The 21,764-nt window shown below is 43.0% G+C and overlaps 1 protein-coding gene across 3 annotated transcripts in view; it reads right to left on the bottom strand.

Moving 5' to 3' along the window:
• The window catches only part of TSGA10 (testis specific 10), a 360,446-nt gene that overhangs the window by 202,008 nt on the left and 136,674 nt on the right, over positions 1-21,764 (bottom strand). For all 3 annotated transcript variants that reach the window (XM_069204318.1, XM_069204316.1, XM_069204317.1), the window contains exon 6: positions 14,005-14,160. In XM_069204318.1, the coding sequence (XP_069060419.1) occupies positions 14,005-14,160 (156 nt within the window). The remainder of the gene's footprint in view (positions 1-14,004; positions 14,161-21,764) is intronic.

Below are 21,764 nucleotides of genomic sequence, written 5' to 3'. Positions count from 1 at the left end.
ACTTGGACATGGTTGGAAATCTGCTTCCAAACAGAGATCCTCCTTGATGCTGGAGCTGTTGTCTCCTTAGGTGCCACTAAAGAGGTCTCATTCGCCATCTGGTGTGTGTACCACCAGGAGGCCTGAGGACATACTTAACAGGCACAGGATTTGAAGAACCAGGATCAGTGTCTGAGCCAGAAACATAAGAATCAATTCACAAAATTCTGCAATCCTCTGAGAAGTAGGAAGGCGTTTGGTGTGGGTCATTTCTAGCACCACTCCTCACTTCTACAATGAAGTCACCACCATAGCCATCACCTTGGTGAAAACACATGGAGCAGTCATCAGTCCCAAATGATGGAAAAGTGAATTAGAAGTGCTGAGACCTTACAGTAAACTTTAGGTAGCATCTGTAAAGAGGGAGGATTGACAGGTGAAACCAGGCATCCTGGAGGACCAGGAGCACTAGCCAAATCCGTACCTGGCTCAGGGACACCATATTGAACTTGTCTTGCAAAATCAAAAGGTTTCAAGAGGCCAATGACCAGAATGGGGAAAATCCTCTGTCCGTCTTGGGGACTAAGAAGTAAAAGGGAGCAAAATCTCCTGCCCCTTTCCTCAATGGGCACTTCCTCTATGGCTCCTTTGTTCAGCTTCCGCCTCCAAAACCAAGGCTTGAACAGGAGAGCATATCCTGGGGGAAGGAATGAGGATAAGAGGGGAGGACAGAAAAGGTAAGGTGTATCCCATTTCCTGTCCAGCAGTCCAGCAATCTGTTATGATAGTTCCCCAATTGATGGAAAAATGAAGACCCTGACTTCCATCAGAGGTTGGTGGCATACGGGGAGGGATTACAAATATTTTGAAGCTGTAGAGCAGTAGAAGATTGGGGGACTGGTATTGCTGCAGTTACTGGGTACTTTACATCCACCCCTGCCTAGCATGACCACTTCCTCAGAAAATAAGAGGATTTCTCCTTCCTATAAAGGTTTTTGTGCTTCTTTTGGAAAACCTCTTAGGAGGATGTTCCCTGTGGTGAGACTTACCTCAAGGGAAGAGGAATACTTTAGAGTATCCCAGCAGCCTTTGGCCAAATACAGCTTGGCCTCTTGCTCCTTGATGGACTCACAGAATCGTCACCTTGAAGTGGTCTTGGGGCTTGCATGTCTCAGTGGACAGCTATGCTGACAGGGAGCTTAGACTCCTGGCATGGCTGCCCAAGCTGGACAGGTCAAAGGGTAGAGACCAGATGAACCACGATTTACTGGTCCTTCATTGTAGGGGTTGTGCATAAGGCTAACGTCTCTGTCCCATTAAAAGCACTTGTTACGGAAATAACAGCAACAACCACTAAATCTTCTGGGCACAAGGGATTTCTGAAGTCTCCACATGAGAAATGCATGATTGAAAGTAGTCAAAGCCGCAAGGAAACTACTGATAGGATGACGGAAGTTCTGAGTGCCAAGAGCAAGACCAGAACTGGATTCTGGAAAGTACGGACAATGTAGTACACAGGAAAGTTGGCTCAAGTTACATCTGAGGTCAGGTGCACCAGCCTACATGACATACTCGTGGTCAGCGAAAGTAGGTGGAGTGGAGCTGGCAGAATGAAAACCACTACGGGAGAAACAGTACTGTACATTGGAAGGGAACGATGACCAGCATCATAAAGGAGTAGCCACCATCCCGAGCAAGGGGACAGAGAAACTCCTAATTGTGTGCACATCAGTCAACAGTAGACTCTTGACAGCCAGGTTAAAAGGCAGACTAATCAACACCAACATTATCCAGTGTGATGCTCCAACAAATGGTGCAGAGGAAACAGTCAAGGACATATTCTACCAACAGGTGCAAGCTGAGCTTCAAGCAGTGCTGAACAACAACCTGAAGATTGGGATGGGAGAATTGAATGCTGAAGTGGGAAATTACTAAATTAACCATGACAGAGTCATGGGAATGGAAGGTTGCGGAACAATAAACAACAATAAAGAAAGACCGTTTGAATTTAGTAGCACAAAAGATCTGGTCACATGGGGGGCTCTCTTTCCCCATCGTGATATTCACAGACTAATTTGGTGCTCACTCAATGGCAGAGACAGAAAACATATTGCCCACTTGATGATAAGTGGCTTGTGGAGAGGCTCACTGCAAGATGTCAAGGGAGGAGGGGAGTGGACATCGGCAGTGATCACCATTGAGACACTACTCTTGAGAAGATTAAGGTAACAAAACAAAAACAGAATGCAAAGCATCAGGATGACAGCAATGTAATGTGTCAAAATTACAGGACCACAAGGCCAAGAAGGTATTTGTCATATAAATCAAAAACACATTCCAACTCCTGGTAGACACGTAAGATCAGTCTAGGCCAGCTGCAGGTGCAGTCAGCGAGAAATGGCAACACGTCTCTTCAATATATACGAAGAGCAATGAAACATGTTAGGGAACCAAGAGAAGGAAGAGGAAAAAATTGAGAATTCAAGATACATGACAAAGTATTGTAGGGAGGAGGGCAGCAAACAAAACCTCATGGAGGTCAAATCTGAGAGGCTGCAGGAGAGGTACAAGCAACAGTACAAAGAAGCAAACAGAGCTGTCAAAAGAAAAAGAGGAGACAAGTGGGCGTATATGTATAATCTTGCAGCCAATCAGAGAAAGCAGGTAGTAGAGGAGAATGGAGGAAGGTCTTCAAGATCACAAAGACAGCCAGTGGTAAATCTTGTGTAACATACAAAAAACCCCTACCATGGACAATGCAAGGCAGACTACTCATAGTAGAGAAACAGCTGAAGGCACGTGGGCCGAGCACTTTCAAGAAGTCTTAAACAGACCAGTACCAACAAGCCAAGTGGATAACCAAGAAGAAGAGACAGACTTGGATGTGAACACCGCCCCACCACAGAAAGAAGAAATCGTCACTGGCATCCGATGTCTCAAAAACGGAAAAGCTCCTGGTCAAGACTACCTAAATGCAGAAATGTTCATGGTAGGCCTTAATACATAAGGAAATATCTTCCAACTACAGTTCATATTGATTTAGGAAGAAAGTACTAGATGGATTAAACCAATGCATCATTGTCGAGATTCCAAAAAAGAGCCGTTATCCAACCGTAACAACTGGCGAGGAATAGCCCATCTGCCAATCCAGGGTAAAATCCTGGCAAAAATCATTATACAGTGCATTGCTGATGCCGTGGACAAGCAGTTATAAAAAAAGAACAGACTGGATTCTGCAAGGACAGAGGGTGTGTTGATCAGATCCATATTCAACACAACATCACAGAGCTGAGCAAGGAGTGGCTGAGACAACTATGCATCAACTTCATTAATTTGGAGAAAGCATTTCACAGTATTCAACATGACATCCTGAGGCATATACTGACAGCCTATGGCACACCTCAGCAGATAGTTCTCCTCATCAAGAGCTTCTATGATAATTTTATCTGCAGTCGAGACCAGTGTGAAACAGGGATGAGTGATGTCAGCATTGCTCCTTAAATTAGTCATCAACCGGGTGATGCAATGCACATCTGACCAGAGGCATCACATGGACCTTATTCTTTTCACTGAAGGACCTGGACTACGTGGATGACCTAGCTTTGCTCTCTCACAGACACCGCATATGCAGGAAAAGACAGCTCCCCTCAACATCTATGCACAGCAAGTGGGCCTGAAGATCAACATAAGGACATCAGTAGTCATAATACTCCACATCCCAAACCCTTCATCATTTAAGGTGGGTGGAGAGGACCAAGACATAACAGAAGAGTCAATTGAACAAGGCCAGGAATGCATTCAGGATGCGAACCAATGTGTGGAGGCCATCTCAGTACAGCACCAACACCAAGCTGAGGCTTTAACAGAGCTGCATTCTGTCCACACTTTTGTACAGATCAGAATGCTGGCTGTTCATGAAAACGACATCACCAAACTATCGGCCTTCCACACCAGTAACCTGAGAAGAATCTTCCAAATTTTCTAGCCACAAATCATATCCAACTGGCAACTACTCACCAGATGTAAGCAAGAGAGCATGACTAATACCATTATGAAACAAAATGTAGAAATTGATAAGACACACCGTCAGAAGAGAACAAGACTCCATCAAAAGAACAGTTCTCCACTGGACTTCAGAAGCCACACGGAAGCAAGGCAAGCCAGAAAAACACACCTGAGGCGAACTGTGGAAACAGAAACAGAAATGAAGGCCCTAAACCACAGCTAGGGCGCCATACAGAAACTTGTCCAAGGCAGACAAAAGTGGAGGTCCTTCATTACTTCCCTCCATGCAAATCGACATCTAAGGAGGAGTTGGTATTTGCTGCTGAAAATGGAGGAATTTTGTCATGAAGCAAGGACAAGAGCTCCGAAACACCTAAATGAAGCACAAAAAAACAGGAAATGATGCCAGCATGCTGGATGGTTCCTTAAGTATTTTGAAATCATAATATACTGGTCATGTTGGAAGCTGCATGGTGTCACCTGAAGGAGCTAAAGAAGTATTGCTGGGTGGATGGAGAGTTTCCAGATCCATTCTGGAATGTGGAAGGTATTCATTAGGTAAGAAATTTGTGAGAAATATCAATCAGAAAGGACAAATCTACAGTTCCTTAGGAAGAAATACATTAGGAACCCGTCTGCCAAACCTCAGCCTAAATTACAAATGGGGGAACTCTCGAAATAAAAGGATAGGAGCAAACAAACTCCAATTAGATTCAGTTAGAACTAGGGGAAGGTCTCCCAACAGGCTATCCAGATCCCAATATAATGAACAGGTCCAAGGGGAGTGCAATTTAAGAGACAAGGACAGGTAAACAAACAGCAACTCTGTCATAAGTATAGCAGTCGCTTGCATTTTTTTGTACACAATTGCAAGGGGTGAATGCAGGGTCCTGCGCTCAATACCATTATATATGGGCAGAATGCTTTGTGAGCATTTTCGTCCACTAAGTAATGCATGCCCTTTCCTTTCAGCTGCTGCAAACGTAAGCTACTGCCCAAGACTTGGAGCATCAGGAAAGGAGCAATGTTGCAGCACTCGCTAGCTGACAAAGAAGTAAAGCATGCATGTTAGTGCTGCTGCATCACCAGCGAAATGCCAAAAAGGAATACTCTGCAGGTGCATCATTTGAACCAACTATGGCAAAAGTGACATTCACATGCCAAGATTAAAAATCAACTGCAACTACTCATGCAGCCGACAGTATCTGCATAGTGTCCCTTTTGAAGTAAATGCAGTATGTGAACATTTTCTTCAGCCAGCTCTCTAAAGACAATTCTTTACACAATTCCTCTGTAATTAGGTATGGCAGTCAGAAGATCAGACACATTTTCTAAATCACAGTGACAGATTCCCTCATGAACATATTTCACTCATAAATGTGTCACTTTACTGACATGATAGTATGTTTAGGAACTTTTATACAATATTATACACAAAGAAAGTGTGTATAGTCAACAACAATACTTTAAGAAGATCTTTTGGTGGAGAGCAAGAACTCTAACAGATGATTTTGTCACATGCTAGTGACAATGTGTAGCAAGCATTTTATCATCAAATACGAGTTGCAAGTGCTATGTAAATGTTACAAATAAAATACCAAAGGAAAAAAGAGAATGATCTCAGTTGGAGTTTGGAGAGAATTCCATTGCTGGTCCTCTACTAGCAAGTGGACACAATTCTGTGTCAGGACCGGAGGCTCCGATTATGCTTCTCAATCTTTCCTACTCAAAAAACAGCAGCCAATAAAAAAAATAGTAAACACAGAAACACTAAATGAGGCTTTGAACCCCGCCTCTCTTAACCACCAATAGCAGCCCAACATAGTGTATAAACTGGAGAGGCACCATCTGACTTCCTCTTTCTTTGCTGCTTCGCAGTCAGATAAGTACCTCCCCATTTCACTATCTTATTACCTTAAAATCGCTATTCGTTTACAATACCTTGGTGTTTCGTCTTTTGTGACTAACGAGTGCTCCTTTCCTTCACCGCGCGCCAGGGTGCATGTGGCGCACATAGTTTTCTTTTTGATATCGGTACTGTGCTCTTCCTGACGGGGAGCATTTCTTTTTCACCAACAGTAAGTCAAATTTGTCAGAAATTGTTGCCGCCGTTTCGGTGGTGGTTCTGCGATTTTTAAAGGCACTCCATTGACTGTAAGCCCGCGACCGGTGGGTCTGCCAAAAAGTTGCCTGACTTCCGGGTCGCGTCTACGGAGCGCACCAGAAGACGCACGTGGTAGCCCAATTGGGCTACATGCGTGCGCATGTCCTACGAGAAGGGAGGTGACGTTTGTCAACTTCCCTCCTCGTACGACGACCGACGCCGGCCCCAGGCTGCAATAACTGGGGCAGTGAATTAATTGGGCCAGTTTTCTCAAATCATCGATCCTGCTTCTCGGATTACTTTTGTGGCCACAAGTGCTGGTGCAGCTTTCATTTATACTATTTTTCTGATGCCTTGTCCAAAGTTGGCTGGGGCTGTAATAATTAAAGACTATTTGCAGATTCTCCAATAGAGTTAATTACACTCTCTGTGAAGTTTCAAGCTGTGACATTAATATGTCTGATGATGAGAATTATGAGCAAGTCTTGGAGATGTATGGGCTATATGAGGATGAAGATTACTATTTTGACCCCTGTTTTGAACAGCTTATTGATTCCTCAATACAAAAATCTTTAGATAAAGTTATTACCTCTGCCCTACAACCTTTGTCTAAAAGACTGGATGACTTGGCTGGTCCTTCTACTTCTTCTCTTCTCTTCTCTTCTTTCTGGAGAAACCTCATCTCCGTCTGCTCTTCTACTGAACAACTTTGGCCTCACAAGAGAAAGTTGGCCAATATTTCCCTACCTTCCCCTTCTCAGCATACTCTACAGACCCTCCTTCACCTATAGCTTTCCCTCCTGCGGAATCTGATTCAGATTCTTCGCATGAGTCCTTCTAAGCTAAGAAAAGCAACAAGAAGCGTAAACTTTTTTCTTCTTTTACTCCTTCTCCTTTTACTTTTGAGCCTTCTGATATTATTCACCCTATGGCTTCGGATTGGGCTCCAGCCCCTGCAGTGGCAGAATATATGCAGTTGCAAATTCGGAAAGGGTTTGAAAAGGAGGTCAGGTCCAGATTGAGATCTGAATGCCCTCGCCCAGATCTTCCCCATAAAAGTTCAGTCACCCCTGAAATCGATAATACTATGGTGACCTTCCTCAAGAAATACAATAAAGATCCAAAAAATAGGAATAGACAGGGCACTCAAGGCTTGTCAGGACAAGCTTCTAGATGTTTCAGGACCCCTTGCAAAAATTCTGGAATTGGCTCTCCAGGCTCAGGAGACAGGTGCAGCTATCCACCCTGAGGTTTTGGCTGGGTGGACTCAGCAAGTTTTTTTTGTGGGGGGGAATGTGAATTGTGCTTTGGCATCAGAGCGAAGGAAGTCCATCCTATTGCACATCGACCTGCAATTGGTAGATCTGGCCTCAGCTGAGGGGCAACTCTTTGGAGACAAATTTGTGAAAGACATTGTGAAACTCATCAACACCTTCAGGTCTCTGGACAAATCTCAGTCCTCACTTAAAAGAATGTTCAATCCACTTTTTGGAAGGACCGGTCAATTTTGAGGATCCCCAACCGGCCGAGGCTTCCAGCAAGGTCCTGCAAGAGGAAATCTTTCACGACACAGGACCCAAGACCCTTCACAAGCAGGCTTCTACCCCTCCAGATACAGAGGATCATGCAACCACAACAATCGAGGTGCTGGCAGAACTTACAGAGCCATTGATAACACCCCCACAGGTTATATATTTTCCTTTTCCTTCTATCCCTTTAGGAGGCAGCCAAAAATATTTTATTAAAAAATGGGCCTCCATTTCTTCAGTAATACGTATGGGTTCTGAATACAGTACAAGGGTACACTTTAGAACTATCAGCCATCCCTCGGCAACCGGCTCTCCCTCCTTCTATCCTTTGTTCCCCAACAAGCCTTTATAGATTGCGAAATTCAGGTCTTGCTGGCAAAGAAAGCTATTGCACTAACTTCCCATCATCTGATGGGTTTTTGCAGCAATGTCTTTTTGATGCAAAAGAAAGGGGACGGTTGGAGGTTAGTCCTCAACCTCAGAAATTTCAATCCATTTGTAGTCTACCGCCATTTCAAGGTGGAGAGCATCCATCTGTTGCGAGATCTACTTCAAGTTGGAGACTGGATGGTTCATCTGGATTTCAAGGATGCTTATTTATTGGTTCCCATAGCTCCTTCTCATCGAAGTTTTCTTCAGTTTTGATGGAGAGACAGTTGGTACGAATATCTGACACTCCCCTTCAGTCTGTCTTCAGCTCCATGGGTGTTCAACAAACTATTGAAACCGGTGGTGGAACACCTTCACGGGAGAGACATTCGCCTAATAATCTATCTAGACTACATGATCATCATGGCACAAGATCAATCTCTGTTACTAACTCACTTACATTGGGCGGGTTCTCTTCTCCAGGAACTGGGATTTGTAATCAATCACAAGAAATCTTCCATGATTCCGTATCAACAAATGGAATTCTTGGGATTTCAGGTGGATTCAGTGAAAGCCCAATTGTTACTTCCTTCCATTAAAATGAAATTGATCAAGAGGGAATTAAGACATTATCAAAACAGATGGTACCTTTGAGGTCCCTGGCCCGGATTGTGGGCCTTCTGGCTTCATCGATTCAAGCAGTCTGCCCGGGACCTCTCCATTACAGGGCCTTGCAGAGATTAAAAATTCACTTCATGCAACAAGGATTCTCCTACGATCATCTGGTCCCCCTCCCACTCGAAACCAGAGAGGAACTCCAGTGGTGGCTTTCTCACAGGGAGGCCTGGAACGGTAGTGATAGAGTCAGATGCAAGTCGTTGGGGCTGGGGAGCGAGATGCGGCCCTTTTTCGACAGGAGGTTATTGGACTTCAGAGGAGCTTTGACTCCACATCAATTGTCTGGAACTCTTAGCGGGTTTGTTTGCCATCAGATCTCTCTCCCCACTCAGGAGCAATTGTTGCATTCTACTGAAAATGGACAATGTGTCCACAGTGAGATACATCAATCGTTTAGGGGGCCAGGTCTCGCCTTTTAGCGAATATTGCCAGGGAGTTTTGGCATCTTTGCTTGGATCGGAAGATCATGGTGATAGAGGAATTTCTTCCAGGCAAAGACAATCTAGTAGCAGATTGGAACTCCTGTTTTTTGAAGGATTCCAGCAACTGGAAACTTCTTCCTTCTGTGTTTCAGAAGATCATGTCTTTGATGTGACCGTGTTAGGTGGACCTGTTTGCAGGTGGAGACCAGACCCGTTGGCTCTGGCAACGGATGCATTTCTTCAGGATTGGTCAACTCAGATGAATTATGCGTTTCCCTCATTTGTCATGGTCCGACGAGTAGCGACTTTCTGGCGTCGTCAAGCAGCAACTGCGATTCTCCTCACTCCGTTATGGAGGAGTCAACAGTGGTTTCCATCCCTTATGGAACTATCCATTGCTCTTCCTCTGTGGCTCCCGATCTTTCCTCAGCTCCTTCTGGAGCCGGTGGGATCACCTCATCCTCTTCTACTATCGGGACAGCTGTTTCTTATGGCTTGGAAGATATCGGGGGACACGCTCAAGTGCAAGGCCTTTCTTCTTCAGCTACCTCTTTTATACAACAGGCTTGGGCTCTGTCCACTCACAAAAGATACTCTCTGACATGGAAAAAGTGGGTGGGTTGGTGCCTTTGAAGGGAAGTGGATCCTGTGGGATCCGAGATCAAAGACATTATTAATTTCCTTTCCGAATCTGCTGAACCAGGATTGTGTTACAGGTCGGTAAATAACTTTAGATCAGCTATTTTGGCAGGACACTCATGGATAAATAATAAACCTGTTGGTTAACATCCCTTGGTATGTAAATTGCTTAAAGACATTAGGGTGGCGATTCCACCCAAACCCCGCTTCTCACAACTGTGGGATGTGAACATTGTATTATCTTTCTTGAACAATTGGCCTGATAATCATTTGCTATCTATGAAACAAGTATTGGCTAAATTGACCATGTTACTCTGTTTAATATCTTGTCACTGGGTTTCCGATGTGAAAGCTTTAGACCTAGCAAGAAGACTTTTTTCTTCTTCTGGAGTTTCTTTTCTTATATCCAAACGTACAAAATGCATGTCTACTTCTGTTGACTCTCCGGCTTTTCCTCATAATGTAAATCTCTGTGTGGTTAAATGTATAACGGTCTATGAAGAACGCACTGTTGGTTTCAAAGCGGATCCTCTTGGTCCTCTTCTGATATCCATTCAAAAACCTTTCAGACCGGTCTCAGCTGCTACTTTGGCCCGCTGGGTTCGGTGGGTTATGTCAGAAGCAGTCATTGACATGTCAGTATATGGGGCCCCTTCCACCAGAGGTGCCATGGCGTCAAAAGCTTTTCTTTTGGGTTCTAGGTTAGAAGGTATTCTTAGGGCTGCCCATTGGTCTAGTTATTCCATGTTTAAAATGTTTTATAATAAACCAGTAGTGCATGTTTCTAATTTGGTGGTGGATCAGCTTTGAACCAGCATAATCAGAGCCTCCGGTTCTGACACAGAAAACAAACTTTTCTAGTTTTGTGTTAAGAATTTTAGATTTTATTAAGTACACGGATGCAAGGATTATCCCACCCAGTAAATAAAATGTTAATGGCACATTATGCATTGTTATGAAGGATTTTACCCACCCTTGATTTTACAGGCTGTAGTATACTTGAGTCTCATAATTATTTTTTCTTTCAGAATCTGACCCCAAACAAGGGTGAAGTTTTGATGGACTGTTTGTTTTTCATTGTGGCAAGAATGTATCTTTGGTTTGCTGTTTTTCTATCCATCCTGGAGAGTTCTAGACATGGGCACTGTATGGTATAGCTCGTCTGCAAAGAAAGAGGAATTCAGATGCTGCCTCTCCAGTTTATAGACTATGTTGGGCTGCTATTGGTGGTTAAGAGAGGTGGGGTTTAAAGCCTCATTCAGTGTTTCTGTGTTTACTATTTTTTTATTGGCTGCTGTTTTTTGAGTAGTAAAGATTGAGAAGCATAATCCTCGCCTCCGTGTCCTTAATAGAATCTAAAATTCTTAACACAAAGCTAGAAAATGTTGTATTCTCAAAGCAACTCTTCAATTAGTAAAATAACCGGAGCTCCATTATTTGAAACTCTATGAGGCACTTTGTTCCACATTCTTACTGTAGAGAGTGTGTGATCAAAGGTTCCTAGTATTTTAGAAACAATAAGATACACATTTTTGCAGGTCTCTGCAGGTGATAGGAACTCAGAACAAGGCAAATGTGGGTGAGATATGATCAAAGAATCTCTGATCTTGTACTTGCTCATGACAACTCAGTTTTGGAAATAAAGCATTTCATCAAAAGTGGAAATTCTGTGGAAGGAACTAGCCAATATCCTGTGTTCATCTTTACTTCCACCTTCTCCCCCATTTTCGTTTATAGCATTCCACATTCATAATTTCACCTTATCTCTCCTCTTTTCTCCATCTCCCTCCTGGGATTAGATTTGCTTAATAGTAGCAGAAAGCTGACATGCTATCTCTATATCAAGCACCATCATTAATCCAATAGATTGTAATGCAAGTCTGCTTATCATTGTACAGTTGATTTGTGGTACATTTTATGTATTGTTTAGACTGTATGTTGTGTACAATGGTGGCAAAGTCTGTGTGTATATGAGCTGTATTTGATGTACTGTATTTGTGATGTATGTGAGTGCTGTACATACTACGCTGACTATACTCTCTACTTTATGAATGCTGTTTACTTTACTATGTATTACATTGTACTCTATGGACTGTTAAAAAACACCATCATAATTCACTAGATTATAATGCCAGTGTGCTTATTGTTGTACAATTGATTTGTGGTATACTGTATTTATTGTGTTGACTGTACTTTGAGTACGCTGATTATGAAATCTTTGTGCATGTGAGCTGTAATTTGTGTGTGCTCCATTATCATCGATATACAGTATTTGTGATGTACGTGTGTGCTGTGTATACTATGCTGACTGTACTCTATGAGTACTCTTCACTTTATCAGGTATTACAATGTACTCTATGCACTGTCCATACAGTATGTGCTGTTACTGTAAGCTGTTTATGTGTTTAGACTGTAATATCTAAGTTATTTACAATGTGGTTTCGTTTATTGTGTGCAGTATGTGTGTTGTATCTCAGTTTGCATAACCTGTCTGTGGTGTACACACTGTTTTAATTAGTGTACTGCCCTCTGCTGACATAAGGTGTGCTGTACTGTTGTATTATGTATTTTACAATGTGTGTGCAATACATTACTGCTTGTTGTACTGTACTTTACATGTCGTATTGTACTATGTGTTCTGCTGTGTGTACAATATGCATAAAAATCTGTCTATACTATATGTGTATTGTACATATGGTCTTTACTGCTGAATCTGTACAGTGTGTGTCTTGCACACAAAGTGCCCATGTAGTACACCCTGTGTGTGCCTTTCTGCATGTGTATTCTTTAAGAAATGTGTGCTCTTCTGTGTGTGTTTGTGTGTGTGTGTGTGTGTGTAACAGAGAGAGGTGCTTTATTATTACTAGACTACATGTGTGATGTGCCAAATGTGAATGCTGTATTTTGTGTGCTATAATATGTGTGTGCTGTGTATATTGTGTGTGCTGTGCAACTACTGTAATGAGTGGGTGCTTTACTATGCTTGCTGTAACCAATGTGGGTACTGTAATATGTGCATGGGCTGTACATATGTTGTTGTTCTTCATCTTAACTTTACTCCTTTACTCTAAAAAGACCCCTTTACTTTCCCTCCTGGATTTAAAACATGGACAATATCACAGCATTGACAGAAAGGTCCTCTTACCAATACTTAATTTGTAAATAAAAACATGCCGGTGCCCAAAGCTCTCCTCAGAAACACACGGCTGCTGCATTTTAATGGCAAGCTGGAATACTGAGGCAGCTTGATCCTGAAGCCATCTCTGGCCTCCTTAATTGAATTACAAACATTCCTTGCCCCTACAGCTCACTCTTGCAGCTTTCTGCTTTCTCCCTTTGTGACAATCTTTTGTTTTCCTTTTCCACCGTCTTTCCCGTATGCCACTTTCACTCACAGTAAATGCTTGAGGCAAAAAACATAAGTACCGGCCCTCAAAAAATAAGTACCAGTGCCCTGCACCGGAAACCACTAGCTCAAATTAAGCACTGCCTCTTGCACTTAGGCAGGTCGTGAAAATTTAATAAGCAACCTCTAGTTTGGGGATAGCGCAAATTTGTGGGCAGGTCCTGGATAACTGAAATAAATAGGGGTGGAGATGATGCAGTGTTTTATGAGGATGCAGGATTTAATAAATCACCTGCTTGGTTCCGACTCCAACTCTAATCCATATACAGCAACCGTCACAGGTAGCTGCAAAGGATGCAAGTGTATTTCCCCTCTTTACTTCAGTCTCTTCTGTTGGTGAGTGACAGCTGCAGCAGACGGTTGTTATATGCTACTAAAGATACATCTAGAACTCAGTAAAACAAGAGCAGAAAGAGGGAGAGAATTTTGGGAAGAACACTGGTTTTCTTTGCAGCACTCACTGTAATGTGCTGTGCAAGTAATGACAGCACCTATTACCAGTTAGGCAGTTAGGTATCTATATATTGAGACCCCATTGCTCGCCACTGTGTAAACATTGAAACCAGGCTTAATGAAGTAGGACTTTTATACAAAGATATATTTTGGTGAGGAACACAAATCTCATAAAATAATATGACTTTGTCTACACAGTGGGATGGGAGGGTAATCTGATTAACTCAGTTTTAAAAGTCTCATTTAAAAACATATAGCATGCATGCCTTAGGAACTTTGTTTGAAAGAAAAAAACAGACAAGAGTGCTTTATGATATTTAGGTGGTGGACATTTCCACACAAGTCCCAGGTGAGCAACAGCACTCTTACATTCATTCACTTCCGACGTTAACAATTTTAAGACTCTGTGGAAGGAGTTACCCGATTGTAAAGAATGTTGAGTTTGTCCCTCTCTCCTGTGAGGACCTTGATGTTGGCCTGGATTTCTGACATGTGGCGCTCGTACTTCTGCAGAAGAGTCTGGAGTTCATCACGTTCTCTGAGGACTTTTGTGAAGTCAAAATCTAGGCTGGCAGCCTGAAAAAAGATATGTTGATCTGACTTAGAAATGCAACAATTTGTGAAGTTTAGATCAGGAAATATTATGCTGTACTTTACTGCTGCATCGCTATAGTAACCCATGAGCGTCTACTGGCTGGTTTGAAGAAGTGAAAGAAAAACTATCAGCTTTATCAACAATGGTTATGAGTGACACTGACATGTATGATCTTATAGAATATTGCTCTTTCTTTAAGATCATAAGGTTCGAACGAACTTGATGAAGCTTCAGGAAGTAACCCAAGTGAGGACATTAAACATTAGCAAGCAGCATGGTACTATATCTAGTAGGTAGTTAGCAACAATAGATTATTGTGAACTTTAATGGCAAAACACAGAGAAACTTACTTCAACAATGTAGGAGGCTGGCCTGGTTTGTAGTGGGTACCTAAGGTACTTACACCTTATAATATGTCCAGTTATCCCTTATAAGTGAAATGTAGGCAGTGTTCTAGCAGCTTAGGCTGTCTAGGGGTAGCTGTAGCAGAGCAGCCAAGACTGAACTAGGAGACATGCAAAGTTCCTGCAATTCCGCTATAGTTACACAGTATTTATACACAATAAAAGACAATACTCAGTGTTACCAAAAATAAAGGTACTTTATTTTAGTGACACAAGGCCAAAAATATCTTAGAGGCAATACTCCTTCTGGAGGTAAGTATTATACACAATATATACACTAGTAACCAATATAAGGTAAGTAAACAGTCATAGAATAGGGCAAACAGTAGAAAATACAATAGACTGCAATGGGCCTAGGGGCAACGCAAACCATATACTAAAATTGTGGAATGAGAATGTTGAATTCCCCCCTAGGCAAGTGTAGTGTGTAGAGAGGAGCTGGGAGTGTAGGAAAACACCAAAGGTAAGTAAAGTACCCCACCCTAGAGCCCAGGAAAGCAGGAGTAAAGTACAGCAAGTTTCCTTAGAACACACTACAAGTCGTGATGAAGAATTATGCAAGAACCAAGCAAGACAGCAAGCAACAAACAATGGATTCCTGGACCTGAAGTTCTGTGGAGAGAGGAGACCAAGTCCAGAAGTCGAAGAAGAGTCCAGGAAGAACAAGAGCCTCTACCAACCTGGAAGAAGGTGCAAAAGTGGATTCTCCGGTTGGAAGAAAAGTACTGAAATGCACCAAAGAAGATAGCTATGGGTTCCTGCTTGGTGCAGGGATGTCCCACGTCGAGTTGTTGGATGCAGGCTGTTTGCATCGCTGTATTCCGCCAGCAAGCCTTGGTTCAAGCAAGTACACGGTTTGCGTCAAAGAAGAGCTGTCTGGATCCAGGAGGGACCTGGGGGTCTCAACTCAGACTGAGGAGAAAGAGGCAGCGCCCACAGGATTCCCAGAACACAGGGACAAAACAGATGCAAAGTGCGGTCTTCGCAGCAGTACACTGGAGGATCCAACGCCGCCGGAGAACAACTCAGGGAGCTGTGCGTTGCAGGCTAGAGTGCTGGGGACCTGGGTTACGCTGTGCACAAAGAACTTTTGGAAGAAGTGCACAGAAGCCCAAGGAGCTGCAGAAGACGCTGTGCACAGGGGTACTGTCGCAGCACGGGAGGCAAGCTCTCACCTCCACCAAATTTGGACAGCTGGATCTTTGGACAGTCAGGATCACTTCGGTCCACCACCTGTGTTCCAGGGATCATGCTCGTCCACAAGAGAGGAGTTCCAGAGTACCGGTTGTCATCGCAGAGAGGTGCTTGCTGAAGCAAGGAAGTGACTCTGTCACTCCACGTGAGATTCCTTTGGTTCTTCTGGTGCAGGGTGAAGGCAGGCAGTCCTCAGAGTGTGCACACCTTGGAAACTGTTGCAATTGCTGGCTGGAGCTGAAGTTGCAGGTCACGGGAGTATTCCTGGATACTTTGTTGCAGTTACAGCAGTTCCTGTAGCGGTCTGCAGTTGATCCGACGGTCAGAAGCTGAAGGAGAAAATGCAGAGGAGTCCTGGAGGAATCTTGCAAACCGAATCTGAGTAAACACCCAGAGAAGAGACCCTAAATAGCCCTGACAGGGGGATTGGCTACCTACCCAGGTATGCACCTATCAGGAGGGGTCTCTGACGTCACCTGCTAGCTCTGGCCACTCAGAGGTATCCAGAGGGTCCCCACACCTTGGAATCCAAGATGGCTCATGCCAGGGACACTCCAGAGGAGCTCTGGGTACCACCCCTGGGGCGGTGATGGACAGGGGAGTGGTCCCCTTTCCTTTGTCCAATTTCGTGCCAAAGCAGGGACTGGGGGTCCTTGAACCGGTGTAGACTGGATTATGCAAGGAGGGCACTGTTTGTGCCCTTCAAAGCATTTCTAGAGGCTCTGGGAGGATACCCCACCCATGCCTATAACACCTATTTCCAATGGGAGAGGGTGTAACACCCCTCCCCTAAAGGAAATGCATTGTTCTGCCTTCCTGGATTTGAGTTGCTCAATCCTCAGGAGGGCAGAAACCCATCTGTGAGGTGGCAGCAGCTGGGGCTGCAGTGGAAATCTCAGAGAGCTGGTTTGGCAGTACTGGGGGTCCATGGTGGAGCCCCCATGGTGCATGAGATTGGCTCCCCAATACCAGATTTGGATTGGAGGGGTCAATTCCATGATCTTAGACATCTCACATGGCCATATTCGGAGTTACCATTGTGAAGCTACATATATGTATTGACATATATGTAGTGCACGCTTATAATGGTGTCACCGCACTCATGAAATCCGGGGAACTGGCCCTGGACAATGTGGGGGCACCTTTGCTAGTGCAAGGGTGCCCTCACACACAGTAGCTTTGCACCCCGCCTTCAGTAAATGAAGGTTAGGCTTATAGGTGACTTATAAGTTACCTGGTGCAGTGAAAAATGGCTGTGAAATAGTGTGTGCACTATTTCACTCAGGCTGCAGTGGCAGTCCTGATTAAAAGTTTGTATGAGGTCCTTATAGGTGGCAAAAGAAATGCTGCAGCCCATAAGGATCTCCTGGAACCCCAATGCCCTGGGTACCTAGGTACCATATACTAGGCACTTATAAGGGGGGTCCAGTGTGCCAATCAGAATTGGAATATGGAGCCACTAAACTGTAGTGACAAATTTGGTAAGTAGAGAGAGCATAAGCACTGGAGTTCTGGTTAGCAGAACTTCAGTGACACAGTCAAGCATACTGACAACACACATAGGCCACAAACTATGAGCACTGGGGTCCTGGCTAGCAGGATCCCAGTGAGACAGTAAAAACAGACTGACAAATAGGTTACAAACTATGAGCACTGGGGTCCTAGCTAGCAGGATCCCAGTGAGACAGTAAAAACACACTGACAAATAGGCCATAAATGGGGGTAACCATGCTAGAAAGAGGCTACTTTATCACAAACAATGTGTGTTGAGTTAAAAAAAAAAAAAAAAAAAAAAAATTAACAGCTTTATAGTTGAAGTTGACATTTTATATTATAATAATTCTGCATCTGTATGGAGCGCATAGAAAAGAAAGAAATAGGAGAAAAGAGCCCTCCAATAGCTCATATAGAACGTTTCCCTTTATCACCCCTCCTTCCAATGCATTATATGGATTTATAGCATATCTACATGATTGCTCCTAAATACACTTCACACTCCTATCCAGAGTTTCGAACCGCTTGTTCTAGGTCAAGTCACTGTCAGAGTCCGACTCAAGTGCTGCTGCCGACAAAAGTGGAGGGTGGGATCTAACCCTAAGCCCAGGAGCTTGTTTTTGTGTTATGTAAGAAAGTGAAACCACGTCTGCTCAAAACGGGCAACTCTATTTAGAAGAACTGTCAAGTTTTCCATGACATATATACTCCAAGTTTTCACCACCATAGCTATACTATTGGTTTTTCAGGGCCCTTCTATCTAAGTGCCATTTTCAGCCTACCCTCTAGGAGCAGATGGGAAATAAGTTTCCCTGCTGAAGATGCTTACGGGTAAACACCAAGAGGTATTTTCAGATTAAAGGTTATATTTGTTGCCACACCAGTACACCAAGACTTCATGTCCAGCTTTGTTGGAGCAATCAATGTCACTTTAGTAAGTGTGCCATATACACATGGTACATATAAATATGGTAAAGTAATATTTTATATATTGAGTTTTTGACTACAGTATGAGTCTGTTCTTAAATTGTAAAAACAATATTATGTATGGTATTCAGACTCTGACCAACGTTAATTATGCCAACAGACACTTGGCCGCCTTCACTGCAGCACTTAAACAGCACTGCAGTTGTAGATGGCGAAATGGCTGTGGGCATAGCGGAGGGACAGGGAGCTCGATTCCCCCAATTCCCCCTGCTAAACTTTTTTTTTTTTAAAGCTGCAATCGCCCGAGGGCAAACACCAGAATCCAGAGGGTTTTGGTGTTTGTCCTGCTGTGAAATGTCCACAGATCTAGTATTTACTATTAAGCCATCCGGTCGAGAGGTTAGACACAGGGCATTTATGTCATAAAACATAGCACACTGATATATCAAGAGACCAAGGGTGTGATTTGCTAAAATGCAATCTCACAGCTGTAATGTGCAAGTGCGCTTCTTCTGCACTCAAGTCATTGATTTGCAAAATGACAGAAAGAAGGTCCGAAATGGCGGCACATGCTGTGATGCCTTTTCTAACTGAGTCATCCACGAAAGGAACTAAAGCAGATAGATTGTCTGACTACTTTAGCTTTCATTGGCTCCTATGAACCACATGGGTTGCGAGCAAAGGACATCCCAATATCAACAGGCCCACCACCCTTCTATCTACACAGGCCTTAAAGGATGGGCACACCCTCACATTGTGGATTTTAAAGTTCGCAAATGCACAGGTTTCCAGTCTTTTTTAATTGATCTTAAACAGCTTACAATCCCCCAAATAACTATGGATTGCTCAATTTTGTGCTGTATACAGGTTATCACACTGTGGATCTTTCACACCTCATGAGGTCAGATTCCCAGCTAAAAATAAGTAAACATTGTTCTGGTTTCAACTTTATATTAAATAGTGTAAGGCAAAATAGCAATAATCCTCAATTGTTCCCTATTGCTTTGTTTCTCTATATCCTCCAGTAACAATGGTTTAATGGGTCCTCTTTCAATCCTACTGCATGTTCTGCATGTGCCATCTCTCGCACTCACGTTTGAGTTTTTCTTTCTTCAGCGGGATGTTTTTTTTCGAAATCGAGTCACTTTTGCTTAAGCCTAAACCTTACCTCGATTTGAAGCATTCATAGCTCCAGTCTGTCCTCTAGAAGACAAACGTCTTGTGATGTGTAATCCATGGCTGGGTAATTTCAGTATAAAAACTGTGTTGGTTGAGTATGTGAGAGGAGGTCTGAAGAGAAACTATTTGTGTTCCACTGATTTCTGTGAGGCGTTATTCCCATGTGTTCCCATGACATCACAAGTCATGACTGCTGCCCTATATGTACATTTGGGCAAAAACATGCACCTTTGTAGGTGCATTGCTGGTGTTTGTCTTCCTGGCAGAATTCCCCTATCACGACTTCTGTGCTCTCTGGGGAACTTAGGTGCACTTTGCACCCACTTTTCAGGGTCTTGGCTACTTTTCTAACCCTCACTGTTTTCTTACAGTCCCAGCGACCCTCTACAAGCTCACATAGGTTTGGGGTCCATTCGTGGTTCGCATTCCACTTCTAGAGTACATGGTTTGTGTTGCCCCTATACCTATGTGCTCCCATTGCATTCTATTGTGACTATACATTGCTTGCACTGTTTTCTATTGCTATTACTGCATATTTTGGTATTGTGTACATATATCTTGTGTATATTTGCTATCCTCATACTGAGGGTACTCACTGAGCTACTTTGGCATATTGTCATAAAAATAAAGTACCTTTATTTTTAGTATATCTGTGTATTGTGTTTTCTTATGATATTGTGCATATGACACCAGTGGTATAGTAGGAGCTTCACACGTCTCCTAGTTCAGCCTAAGCTGCTCTGCTAAGCTACCTTTTCTATCAGCCTAAGCTGCTAGACACCTCTTCTACACTAATAAGGGATACCTGGACCTGGAGCAGAGTGTAAGTACCCCTTGATACCCACTACAAACCAGGCCAGCCTCCTACAACCTTTAACAATGCATGACACCACAGAAAGATTGCAGCTTCCATCTGATAAAAGCAGACATCAGTGATATCATAAGATTTTGACTCCCACAGTCTTTCTAACTTACAATTGAAAGTGCTTGGCTTTCTTTCCATCTAGCGTAACTGGACTATGTCATCAATGAGGTCCCAGTTTTTGTAATCCTATATGCTCAAATTCCCACAGTGTTTGCTCATCTACAGAAGAAAGCTGAGGAGTTACTACATCTTTCAGCCTTCTTGTACTTATCTGGTGACTAAAGAGAATATCACCATTCTTTCCACTATTGCCAGATGGTTATCAGGTGATCTCGTACAAGGAGAGGCCCCTTGGAATAACATGTTCTTGACTGATCTGTGGATGATGAGTTCATAAAATGCAAATCTCTGGTCCAATGACATTTAACGATCTGATATTTAGAATGTATTTAGGATAATTTATTCTTGTAACAGAACCAAAAGCATTCATTTGAACACATTCGTTGAGCAGGAATGGCTATAAGAAGATGCAGGGTGCTATGTCCCTTGTCACCCTCATTAACTGAAAGTATATATTTCTGGCCTTTAATGTGAACAGTCCAGAAGGCTCTTTGGCATTACAATGATTCCTTGTGTATCCTCAAAGGGCTAAAAGGCAACTTGAATAATCACTGCATCTCAGAGTTCCTTCCCTTCTTGTAGGCACAGGGGATCTTTCTTGAAGAGTAAGTGATGAGGGGCTGCAGGAGGGGTAATGGTTCTTTCACCTTACGGTGAAGGATGCCTTCAGCTTTTTAAGTTGAACAGCAAGAAATTATGGAGGAGAGGGTGTAAACAATTTTAAATTCCTCTGCAAAAAATAAGTCGGATTTGTATCGTTCTTTTGCACAACACACTTTCATATTTCATATTTCTTTATTTAGTTATTTTTGGCTTGAATTGTTTCTAAACAGCACAAGCCATAACAACAATGGCATTATCATTTAGATCCTTGTGAAAAAGCATCTGTGAGCAATATCACTTTCTGGGAGGCTTCTATTTAGGCATCCAGGTATCATCTTTAAAGAGCATAAAGACTGCTTCTGACCTGATATCACTTATATCTTTGATTAACGCTGTCAGGCTAAAAGGGGAATAGCATTTTGGCACAGTAAATGTTCACAATCCTCAGTCATTAAAAAAAAAACCTATTAATTAGGGGGTTATTGAAAGGTGGGTGATAGCTAACCATCTGACAAAAATTGGCAGATGCCTTTTCGAGCCACCTCGCATTTGCCCTGGCTCATTTAGAGGGCAATTTACTTATCAAAGATGACATTGTAAGTAAAATTACATTGAATTCCCCTCAATGCCTCGTTGATTTTGTTACTGATGTTGATGATCTCTGTTAGTTCCGCCATTCTGTGACCCACAGTTGATGCAAAATTGTAGGCTTACTTTTATGTTTGCGCAATGTTCCAGTTTTTGTTTTTCAAATCTGGTTACCCATGGAAGAAAATTCCACAAGTCAGTGTCATTGATT

This window comes from Pleurodeles waltl, chromosome 8 (assembly GCF_031143425.1).
Source record: "Pleurodeles waltl isolate 20211129_DDA chromosome 8, aPleWal1.hap1.20221129, whole genome shotgun sequence".
In the NCBI taxonomy this organism is placed as follows: Eukaryota; Metazoa; Chordata; class Amphibia; order Caudata; family Salamandridae; genus Pleurodeles; species Pleurodeles waltl.
This window is presented reverse-complemented; position numbering and strand designations above follow the sequence as displayed.